Below are 11,909 nucleotides of genomic sequence, written 5' to 3'. Positions count from 1 at the left end.
ATAAGGAAAACAATTATGTAAAAATAGGTAGACCTCATTTTAGAAAGAAGAAATTTGCGTTTAGACAATTTAATCATATAATCAAATGTCTTTACAGTATATGTGGCTCTCCAATGTTTGAATATATGTTTGATTTGATTCATCCATTTTTATGGAAGAATATTGAGTCCAAATTATCAGGGACTATACTCAGAGTTGGTTATTCAAGGATGCACAGAATAGGAGTTGTCTTTACTGTTTTAAAATGGTATAAAGAGATCTGAGTGGAAAGGTATTAGAAATAATGCAATAAAGATAAAAGAGTTTTTCAATAATCCAGGGATACTGTGACCAGAGAATGTGTTGGCTTTGACACTGTAAAGTAATGTTGTCTGTACCAGAGAATTTGTCAAGTAGAATTTATAGTTTTGAATTTCAACGCGGACAGAAAAGGTAAGAAACTGAAGGATAAGAAAAATGGAATGGGATTATATGTTTTTTATGTTTATGGTTAGGGATGAAACAGCAGAGTGTTCAGATTAGACCAGTGACCAATATCAGAAAAATCGGTAGAATGATTTCTCAACTGGAGGAAAAATGTCTGATAATGAAACTTCTCAAAAATTGAAGTTGGCAGCCTTGTGAGAATCCCTATTAAAGGCATTCAGTAAAGTACTCGATCACCACTTATTCCTTTGTTGTCAAATTCAAGTATATCCGGTGGAAAGAATGATCTTGACTTTATACTCCCTTCCAATTCAGATTTCATGGTTGTTGCAGTGAAAAATAATCTAAATTTTGGAGTCTGCCAGATTATGAAAAAGTTGATTTAAATAAAACATGGAAACCAAGATAAGCAAAAGAAAAAGAAAAAATTCCCCCCTACCCCAACAAACAAAGCAACATGACTGAATGTTTGGTCATGAAAGGTTGAATGTTTGGTATAAAGTTACATTTCAATTAGTGAGGCAAGACATAGTTTTAATAAACTTTGACAAGTGCTTTGACATGTGTCTGAGCATAAGAGCCAGGAGGTGCTGGGGGTGGTGGCTTAGTTGCTAGGTCATGTCAGACTCTTTGCAACACTTTGGACTGTATAGCCCGCCAGGCCCCTTCTGTTCTTGGGATTTCCCAAGCAAGAACACTGGAGGGGGTGCCATTTCCTCCTCCAGGGGATCTTCCAGACCCAGGGATCAAACCTACATCTCTTGCATTGTAGGCAGATTCTTTCCTGAGCCACTAGGGAAGCCCCAGGACCAAGAGGAGGATGATCCAGTTCAGACAATAACACAGAGGAAAGGCATCTCACAGGAGCTGATTACAGATCTGAATTTTGATGTACAAACAGATTTTTTTTAAGCTGATAAATTTGGTGGCAAGAAAAATATTAACAGCAGAAGAAATGATACTAATTTCCCTCTTTTACATGTCAAAAAGGTAAGTGTGTTAGAGAGGATTATTTAGAAGAAAGGAGACATATTATATTTCAAAGTCACAATGAACATTTTTGTAGAAGGTTGAGAACTTCTGATTAATGTACATATGAATAAGGATAAAAGTGAGTTTTGTGGTACTTGATGTCATGAATATACTAGGAACTGAAGATGGGCTTTTGCTGTAAGTATCAGAGTGACCCCACTTACCTTTAGCCTTTGAACTAAATGTGTAAGGAAGAGTAGTGATAGAAAAAGGCAAGAATGATTGAGGGAGGGGAATGGACTAACGTCTCATAACACAAAACTCTGATAAGGCTTAAAGTGAAAAAAAAAATGAGTTTCTGGTCTAACTGAGGACTTCTGATTCTTCAGCCAAATAAAGTTGGTTAAACTGTTAAAGTCTCCTCAATGGTGAGACTCAGGTAGCTACAAAAAAGAGAGAAAAAGAGGGCTGCCCCACGTGAACAGGACCTTCCATTGCCTGGTGCATGGAAGAAGAAAATACAAGAAGGAACACATGCAGCATACTGTCTCCACGCCTGTAAGTCTTCACTCTTTCCGGGAATGGAGTTCATTTTGAATTATCAGATACTGATCAAATTCTTAGGATTTGAGGAGAGTCGGACAAGGCAGGGGTAAGGAATGCAGAAAGGGTAGGAGAAAACGGACAGGAAGTTGCAATGATTTAGGAAAGGAGACAGGAATATTCCTTTTCCTGTGGTCAGAAGCAGGTATTTTGGAAAACTGAGAGAGAAAAGGAGGCAAAATTGTCTGACATTCCCCAACAAGCTTGCTTTATAAGGTATCTGTTAAATGAGAGATTTTGAAAATGATCAGCTTTGGGTCACACGATTCTACTAAGACAGTTTGTCAGCAGAACAAATTAAAGTGAAGCTCTTAAAATGAAACAGGAGTCTCCCAAATAATGAGCTACTTTAAGCAAACTTTAGTGATTGTCAGTGGTGATGTGACTGGCTCATAATGTTGCCTCCATATTTGTTATCTATGTCAGGGAATGAATGGTATGCTCTGCCAATTACTGACAGTATATAAAGGTCCATGGGGAGGAGACACACACACTTCAGAAACATCCTCTTGCAGGCCACCTGAATCCTCTTGCCTTGACAACATGTGTTGTAACTACTACGGCAACTCCTGTGGCTATGGCTGTGGAAAGAGCTACAGCTGTGGGTTCAGCCCCTATTATGGCTGTGGATATGGAAGTAGATACGGCTGTAGATATGGAAGTAGATACGGCTGTGGATACGGCTCAGGATATGGCTGTGGATATGGGACAGGATATGGCTGTGGATTTAGCCCCTATTACGGCTGTGGTTATGGAACCAGATACGGCTGTGGATACGGCTCTGGCTATAGCAGCTACTGGCCAGTTTGCTACAGAAGATGTTATTCTTGCTGGTAGAAGATCACCATTTAGCCTAGTCTGCTTCTGAAATGAGGAATCTAAAGATAATACTGCTTCGAGGATCTGTAACCCATGATTTGTACTTGCAAGAAATTGTATGCATGACAGAGGCTTTGACCTCCAACTACCCATTTTTAGATTGACATCCTTGAAGTCTGAAGTTCAATGGTGATATCATCTGACTCTTCCAAATTTTAGCCTTTACTCCCTTAATCTCTGAGTCTCTGTTATGATTGTGTTAATGATCCTAACATTCTAAAGCTTGGATAACCCCTTTTTCTAAATAAAAATGGCTCATTGTTTCTAACAAATCTCTGTGAATTAGTCTTTCTTCAGGTGCTATGGCCTCTTTCGAAGACTGGGCTAACAGGGTGCTTGAACCTTGAGTTCTTTGATATAATACAAGCATTTCTTCTTGTATTTTCACCAAAAATAATACCTTCTCCATGTATTTCTTGTATCTCACTTGCTCAGGCTCTCACATACAGAAGCACAAATCTCACAGTATTTCAGAACCATGCTGAACCATGCAAATCTCACTGTGTCAAGAATGGAGCTGGAGGAGACAGTGGAGGAGGAATGACATGCATTCAGGCGGTCATGACAAAGTCCAGGTGCAGGACAGACAATCTGATTTTCTGCAGGAGTAATGGAATAGAAGAGATGCTTCCCAGACACTCTTGTGTTAGACACTTGAAAATAAAGCACTAAGAAAGGTATATTATTTGTAGACAAAGTTGGAGAAGCTCTATACATTCAGCAAAAACAAGACCAGGACCTGACTGTGGCTCAGATCATGAACTCCTTATTGCCAAATTCAAACTTCAATTGAAGAAAGTGTGGAAAACCACTAAACCATTCAGGTATGACCTAAATCAAATCCCTTAAATATACAGTGAAAGTGAGAAATAGATTTAAAGGACTAGATCTGATGGACAGAGTGCCTGATGAACTATGAACGGACTTAGTGACATTGTACATGAGAAAGGAATCAAGACCATCCCCAAGAAACAGAAATGGAAAAAAGCAAAATGGCTGTCTGAAGAGGCCTTATGAATAGCTGTGAAACAGAAGCGAAAAGCAAAGGAGAAAAGCAAAGATATACCCATCTGAATGCAGAGTTCCAAAGAATAGCAAGGAGAGATAAGAAAGCCTTCCTCAGTGATCAAGGCAAAAAATAGAAGGAGAAAATACAACAGGAAAGACTAGAGATCTCTTCAAGAAAATTACATGTACCAAGGAAATATTTCATGCAACTTGGGCTCAAAAGAAGACAGAAATGGTATGGACCTAACAGAAGCAGAAGATATTAAGAAGAGGTGGCAAGAATACACAGAAGAACTGACAAAAAAGATGTTCATGACCCAGATAATCAGGATGGTGTGATCACTCACCTAGGGCCAGACATCCTGGAATGTGAAGTCAAGTGGGCCTTAGGAAGCATCGCTACGAACAAAGCTAGTGGAGGTAATGGAATTCCATTTGAACTCTTTCAAATTCTAAAAGATGATGCTGTTAAAGTGTTTCCCTCAATATGCCAGCAAATTTGGAAAACTCAGCAGTGGCCACAGGACTGGAAAAGGTTAGTTTTCATTGCAATCCTAAAGAAAGGCAATGCCAAAGAATGTTCAAACTACCGCACAACTGCACTCATCTCACATGCTCGTAAAGTAATGCTCAAAATTCTCCAAGCCAGGCTTCAGCAATATGCAAACCGTGAACTTCAAGATGTTCAAGCTGGATTTAGAAAAGGCAGAGGAACCAGAGATCAAATTACCAACATCCACTGGATCATCAAAAATGCAAGGGAGTTCCAGAAAAACATGTACTCTTTATTGACTATGCCAAAGCCTTTGACTGTGTGGGTCACAATAAACTGTGGAAAATTCCGAAAGAGATGGGAATACCAGACCACCTGACCTGCCTCTTGAGAAACCTATATGCAGGTCAGGAAGCAACAGTTAGAACTGGATATGTAACAACAGAGTGGTTCCAAATAGGAAAAGGAGTACGTTAGGGATGTATATTGTCACCCTGCTTATTTAACTTATATGTAGAGTACATCATGAGAAACACTGGGCTAGAAGAAGCACAAGCTGGAATCAAGATTGCTGGGAGAAATATCAGTAACCTCAGATATGCAGATGACACCACCCTTACGGCAGAAAGTGAAAAAGAACTAAAGAGCGTCTAGATGAAAGTGAAAGAGGAAAGTGAAAAAGTTGGCTTAAAGCTCAACATTCAGAAAACTAAGACCATGGCATCTGGTCTTGTCACTTCATGGCAAATAGATGGGGAAACAGTGGAAACAGTGTCAGACTTTATTTTTCTGGGCTCCAAAATCACTGCAGATGGTGATTGCAGCCATGAAATTATAAGACGCTTACATCTTGGAAGAAAGTTATGACCAACCTACAAAACATATTAAAAAGGAGACACAGTACTTTGCCAACAAAAGTCTGTCTCGTCAAGGCTATGGTTTTTCCAGTGGTCATGTATGGATGTGAAAGTTGGACTGTAAAGAAAGCTGAGTGCAGAATAATTGATGCTTTTGAACTGTGGTGTTGGAGAAGACTCTTGTGAGTCCCATGGATGGCAAGGAGATCCAACCAGTTCATTCTAAAGGAGATCAGACCTGGGTATTCATTGGAAGGACTGATTTTGAAGCTGAAACTCCAATACTTTGGCCAACTGATGTGAAGTGCTAACTCATTTGAAAAGACCCTGATGCTGGGGAAATTGAGGGCAGGAGGAGAAGAGAGGATGGCAGAGGATGAGATGGTTGGATGGCATCACCAACTCAATGGACATGAGTTTGGGTAAGCTCCAGGAATTGGTGATGGACAGGGAGTCCTGGCGTTGAAGAGGCCTGGTTCATGGGGTTGTAAAGAGTTGGAAACAACTGAATGACTGAACTGAACTGAACTGAACCAAACCAGTTCATCTCTATTGCATGTTGTAAAATGTCTTTTTACACATTATCTCAATTCATTTTCACATCCTCTTAAAATAAATAGAGTGGGTCTTGACAAACAAGTATTGGGAGAAAGAAGCTGAGGCTCAGAGTGATTAAGTCACTATCTTGAAATCACACAGCAACTGAGTGTCAGAACCAAGTTTTCATAGTCTTCTGCTAGTGAGCTCACTGCCATATGCTCCTCCTGGCCAGGCCCTTTCCTGCCTATGGAAGCAATATGCGCTGTGCTCTCAATAATCTGAACAGAAAAAGAAAAGTCTGAGAGTTCCTCTCTACATCTGCTTAGTGATTACACACCTCCACTGGTGGTAATAAATGCACGGAAAGACTTGTTTCCCACTCCCTTATCTGACTGGCCAGTTCCTACTCAAGCCTCATGTCTAGTGCCCCATCTTCTCAGAACTCTTTCCTGACTCTCATAACACTAATAACCTTCCTTATTTTATAACTTTCATAACACTTGACTACAAAAACAATTACTTCATTTCTTCTGTAAATCCTACTATGTTACTCCTACATAAAATTATGAATTCACTGAGAACTAGGCTCATTGGATGGATAGAGGAGAGATTCATACATATAGATATCGGTTCAGTTCAGTTCAGTCACTCAGTTGTGTCCGACTCTTTGCAACCCCAAGGACTGCAGCACTTCAGGCCTCCCTGTCCATCACCAACTCCCTGAGTTTGCCCAAATTCATGTCCACTGAGTCAGTGATGCCATCCAACCATCTCATCCTCTGTCATCCCCTTCTCCTCCTGCTTTCAATTTTCCACAGAATCAGGTTCTTTTCAAATGAGTCAGCTCTTTGATCAGGTGGCCAAAGTATTGGAGTTTCAGCTTCAACATCAGTCCTTCCACTGAACACCCAGGACTGATCTCCTTTAGGATGGACTGGTTGGATCTCCTTGTAGACCAAGGGACTCTCAATAGTCTTCTCTAACACCACAGCTCAAAAGCATCAATTCTTCGGCACTCAGCTTTCTTCACAGTCCAACTCTCACATTCATACATGACTACTGGAAAAACCATAGCCTTGACTAGATGGACCTTTGTTGGCAAAGTACTGTGTCTCCTTTTTAATATGCTGTGTAGGTTGGTCATAACTTTCATTCCAAGGAGTAAATGTCTTTTAATTTCATGGCTGCAATCACCATCTACAGTGATTTTGGAGCCCTAAAAGATAAAGTCTGACACCGTTTCTACTGTTTCACCATCTATTTGCCATGAAGTGATGAGACCGGATGCCATGATATAGATTTCTGAATGTTGAGCTTTAAGGCAACTTTTTCACTCTCCACTTTCAATTTCATCAAGAAGCTCTTTAGTTCTTCTTCACTCTGCCATAAGGGTGGTGTCATCTGCATATCTGAGGTTATTGATATTTCTCCAGGCAAACTTGATTCCAGCTTGTGCTTCTTCCAGCCCAGTGTTTCTCATGATGTACTCCACATATAAGTTAAATAAACAGGGTGACAATATACAGCCTTGGCATACCCCTTTTTCCTATTTGGAACCAGTCTGTTGTTCCATGTCCACAGCATATTGAAACCAAGGATGCTACTAATACTCCAGGGCACAGAGCAACATGTAATAACTAAAAGAAAAATAATCAAGAATGTCAGTAGTACTGAGAATAGAAATATTACAGTATACCTGTGTGTTTACAAATAAGTTTCTTCTCTCTATGGATGTCTAAATCCAAACCTACTCTTCCTTCTCACTCAAAGCTACACATCTGAAATTTCTATTGCCAATCATGTAGGGGGAAAAAAAGTGTAGCTTTTAAAAGTTTCAGTACAGTTCAGTTCAGTTCAGTTGCTCAGTCATGCCTGATTCTTTGTGACCTCATGGACTGCAGCAAGCCTGGGTTCCCTGTCCATCACCAACTAACAGACCTTCTTCAAACTCATGTCCATTGAGTCGGTGAGGCCATCCAACCATCTCATCCTTTGTTGTCCCCTTCTCCTCCTGCCTTCAATCTTTCCCAGCATCAGGGTCTTTTCAAATGAGTCAGTTCTTCACACCAGGTAGTTAAAGTACTGGAGCTTCAGCTTCAGCATCAGTCCTTCCAATGAATATTCAGGACTGATTTCCTTTAGGATGGACTGGTTGGATCTCCTTGCAGTCCAAGGGACTCTCAAGAGTCTTCTTGAACAACACAGTTGAAAAGCATCAGTTCTTTGGCATTCAGTTCTTTTTATAATCCAACACTCACATCCATACATGACTACTGGAAAAACCATAGCTTTGACTAGATGGACTTTTCTCAGCAAAGTCGTGTCTATGCTTTTTCATATGCTGTCTAGGTTGGTCACAGCTTTTCTTTCAGTGAGCAAGCATCTTTTGCTTTCATGGCTACAATCACCATCTGCAGTAATTTTGGAGCCCAGGAAAATGAAGTCTCTCACTGTTTCCATTGTCTCCACATCTATTTGCCATGAAATGATGGGACCAGATTGCATGATCTTTGCTTTCTGAATGTTGAGTTTAAGCCAGCCATTTCATTCTCCTCTTTCACTTTCATCAAGAGGCTCTTCAGTTCCTCTTCACTTTCTGCCATAAAGGTGGTGTCATCTGCATATCTGAGATTATTTATATGTCTCCCACTAACCTTTTTTTAAATTTTATTTTTAAACTCTACAATATTGTATTAGTTTTGCCAAATATCGAAATGGATCTGCCACAGGTATACATGTGTTCCCCATCCTGAACCCTCCTCCCTCCTCCCTCCCCTACGCTCCCTCTGGGTCGTCCCAGTGCACCAGCCCCAAGCATCGAGTATTGTGCATCGAACCTGGACTGGCAACTCGTTTCATACATGATATTATACATGTTTCAATGCCATTCTCCCAAATCTTCCCACCCTCTCCCTCTCCAACAGAGTCCATAAGACTGTTCTATACATCAGTGTCTCTTTTGCTGTCTTGTACACAGGGTTATTGTTACCATCTTGATTCCAGCTTGTGTTTCATCCAGCCTCGCGTTTTGCATGATCTACTCTGCTTAGAAGATAAATAAGCAGGATGACAGTATACAGCCTTGACTTACTGCTTTCCCAATTTGGAACCAGTTCATTGTTCCATGTCCAGTTCTACCTGCTGCTTCTTGACCTGCATACAGGTTTTTCCGGAGGCAGGCAAGGTGGTCTGGTATTTCCATCTCTTGAAAGATTTTCCTCAGTTTATTGTGATCTGTGCAAAGGCTTTGGCAAAGACAATATAGCAGAAGTAGATGTTTTTCTGGAACTCTCTTGCTTGTTCTATTTCATTTTAGTTTTTTCAGTTGAATTTTCACTTATTTGCAACATAGGAACTTACAAAAGTAAACAATTTAATGTATTTATTACTCATAATATCATTAAAACCCACCAAATTCCTATGAATATATTTTATAATATATATACAAACCTCTACACTAAAAACTACAGAAAATTATTAAGAAAAACTGAAGAAGATCTAAGTAGCAATTAGACAGATTAGACCCATTAGCATATTGCAAATGTATCAGTTCTCCCCATTTTGATCTATAAATTCAAAATCTCATTAGATTTTACAGTGCCAATTGACTGACTAGCACTGTCAATTGTTCCATTTTAAAGTTATTTTTGTTTATCTCACTTGCTTAGGTGTACCTTTCATAATCTTTCATAATCAAGCAGATTCCAATACTTATTACTTTTTACAATAAGAACCATGAAATCTTCTATTGCACACTCAAATTTCAACAACAATGAGATGAGTGGTGATCCAGTACTTTATTGAATGCCTTCAGAAGGAACTTTCACCAAGCTTATGATTTCATTTCTGAGAGTTTTCAATATTAGGCATTTTTCCTTCAGCTGAGAAATCATTTCAAGTTTTTTTTTTCTTCTATTGATCACTGGTATAATCTTATGACTCTGCTATGTTGAATCACGAATGATAGGCATAAAGAAAATATATCCTCATTCCAATCACCATTATGCTTCAGTTTTCTTACCTTTTCAGTCCTCCTTGCTATTTGAAATTTTAAGTTTGCTTCACAAATTCTCTACAGTAGACACTTTTCTTTTCTTTGTGTGTGTGTGTGTGTGTGTTCAGATACATGTAATGTTTATTTATTTATTTATTTTTAAATTATTATTTTTTTTACTTTACAATATTGTATTGGTTTTGTCATACATCAACATGCATCAGCCACGGGTGTACCGGATGGGTGTTCCCCATCCTGAACCCTTTTACCACCTCCCTCCCCGTACCATCCCTCTGGGTCATCCCAGTGCACCAACACCAAGCTTCCTGTATCCTGCATTGAACCTGGACTGGCAATTTGTTCCTTATAAGATATCATACATGCTTCAATGCCATTCTTCCAAATCATCCCACTCTCCCTCTCCCAAAGAGTCCAAAAGACTGTTCTATACATCTGTGTCTCTTTTGCTGTCTCGCATACAGGGTTGTCGTTACCATTTTTCTAAATTCCATATATATGCATTAGTATACTGTATTGGTGTTTTTCTTTCTGGCTTACTTCACTCTGTATAGTAGGCTCCAGTTTCATTCACCTCATTAGAACTGATTCAAATGTATTCTTTTTAATGGCTGAGTAATACTCCATTGTGTATATGTACCACTGCTTTCTTATCCATTCATCTGCTGATGGATGTCTAGGTTGCTTCCATGTCCTGACTATCATAAACAGTGCTGTGATGAACAGCGGGGTACACATGTCTCTTTCAATTCTGGTTTCCTTGGTGTGTATGCCCAGCAGTGGGATTGCTGGGTCATATGGCAGTTCTATTTCCAGTTTTTTAAGGAACCTCCACACTGTTCTCCATAGTGGCTGTACTAGTTTGCATTCCCACCAACAGTGTAAGAGGGTTCCCTTTTCTCCACACCCTCTCCAGCATTTATTGATTGTAGATTTTGGATCACAGCCATTCTGACTGGCATGAAATGATACCTCATTGTGGTTTTGATTTGCATTTCTCTGATAATGAGTGATGTTGAGCATCTTTTCATATGTTTGTTAGCCACCTGTATGTCTTCTTTGGAGAAATGTCTATTTAATTCTTAGGACCATTTTTTGATTGGGTCGTTTATTTTTCTGGGATTGAGCTGCAGGAGTTGCTTGTATATATTTGAGATTAGTTGTTTGTCAGTTGCTTCATTTGCTATTATTTTCTCCCATTCTGAAGGCTGTCTTTTCACCTTACTTTATAGTTTCCTTCGTTGTGCAGAAGCTTTTAATTTTAATTAGATTCCATTTGTTTATTTTTACTTTTATTTCCAATATTCTGGGAGGTGGGTCATAGAGGATCTTGCTGTGATATATGTCGGAAAGTGTTTTGTCTATGTTCTCCTCTAAGAGTTTTATAGTTTCTGCTCTTATGTTTAGATCTCTAATCCATTTTGAGTTTATTGTGTATGGTGTTAGAAAGTGTTCTAGTTTCATTCTTTTACAAGTGGTTGACCAGTTTTCCCAGCACCACTTGTTAAAGAGATGGTATTTTATCCGTTGTATATCCTTGCCTCCTTTGTCAAAGATAAGGTGCCCATGGGTGCATGGATTTATCTCTGGGCTTTCTATTTTGTTCCATTGATCTATATTTCTGTCTTTGTGCTAGTACCATACTGTCTTGATGACTGTGGCTTTGTAGTAGAGCCTGAAGTCAGGCAGGTTGATTCCTCCAGTTCCATTCTTCTTTCTCAAGATAGCTTTGGCTATTCAAGGTTTTTGGTATTGCCATACAAATTGTGAAACTATTTGTTCTAGCTCTGTGAAAAACACCATTGGTAGCTTGATAGGGATTGCATTGAATCTATAGATTGCTTTAGGTAGTATGACACTTTGCTTTTCAATGCTGCTGCCAAAGCAGAATTTCTGGCCACAATTCCCCTGGTTTACTGAAAAGTCTTCCATCTTTATTGCATTATTTCTAAACCTTTTCACTCAAGCCTCTCCATACCTAATGATGCCTGAAGAACCGCCTCTATTCTGTGCATCATGGAATAACCAGCTCTGGTTATAATACCTAGCACATAAGGTGGGTTCAATTAATATTACTGTAATAACAAATTGATAGATTAAATCAAATTTCTGTTCAAAT

At 39.3% G+C, this 11,909-nt stretch overlaps 1 protein-coding gene across 1 annotated transcript; it reads left to right on the top strand.

Moving 5' to 3' along the window:
* The first annotated feature begins 2,283 nt into the window (after nt 1–2,283).
* LOC112446982 (keratin-associated protein 6-2-like) lies at nt 2,284–2,943 on the top strand. The gene has a single exon (XM_024992952.2). The coding sequence runs from the start codon at nt 2,431–2,433 to the stop codon at nt 2,836–2,838; it is 408 nt and encodes a 135-aa protein (XP_024848720.2). The 5' UTR covers nt 2,284–2,430; the 3' UTR covers nt 2,839–2,943.
* The last annotated feature ends 8,966 nt before the right edge of the window (nt 2,944–11,909 follow it).

Source organism: Bos taurus, chromosome 1 (genome assembly GCF_002263795.3).
Source record: "Bos taurus isolate L1 Dominette 01449 registration number 42190680 breed Hereford chromosome 1, ARS-UCD2.0, whole genome shotgun sequence".
Lineage (NCBI taxonomy): Eukaryota > Metazoa > Chordata > Mammalia > Artiodactyla > Bovidae > Bos > Bos taurus.
This window is presented reverse-complemented; position numbering and strand designations above follow the sequence as displayed.

Coding starts and splice junctions, on each gene's coding strand:
- LOC112446982 (XM_024992952.2), top strand. CDS start 2,431: ATGAATGGTATGCTCTGCCAATTACTGACAGTATATAAAGGTCCATGG.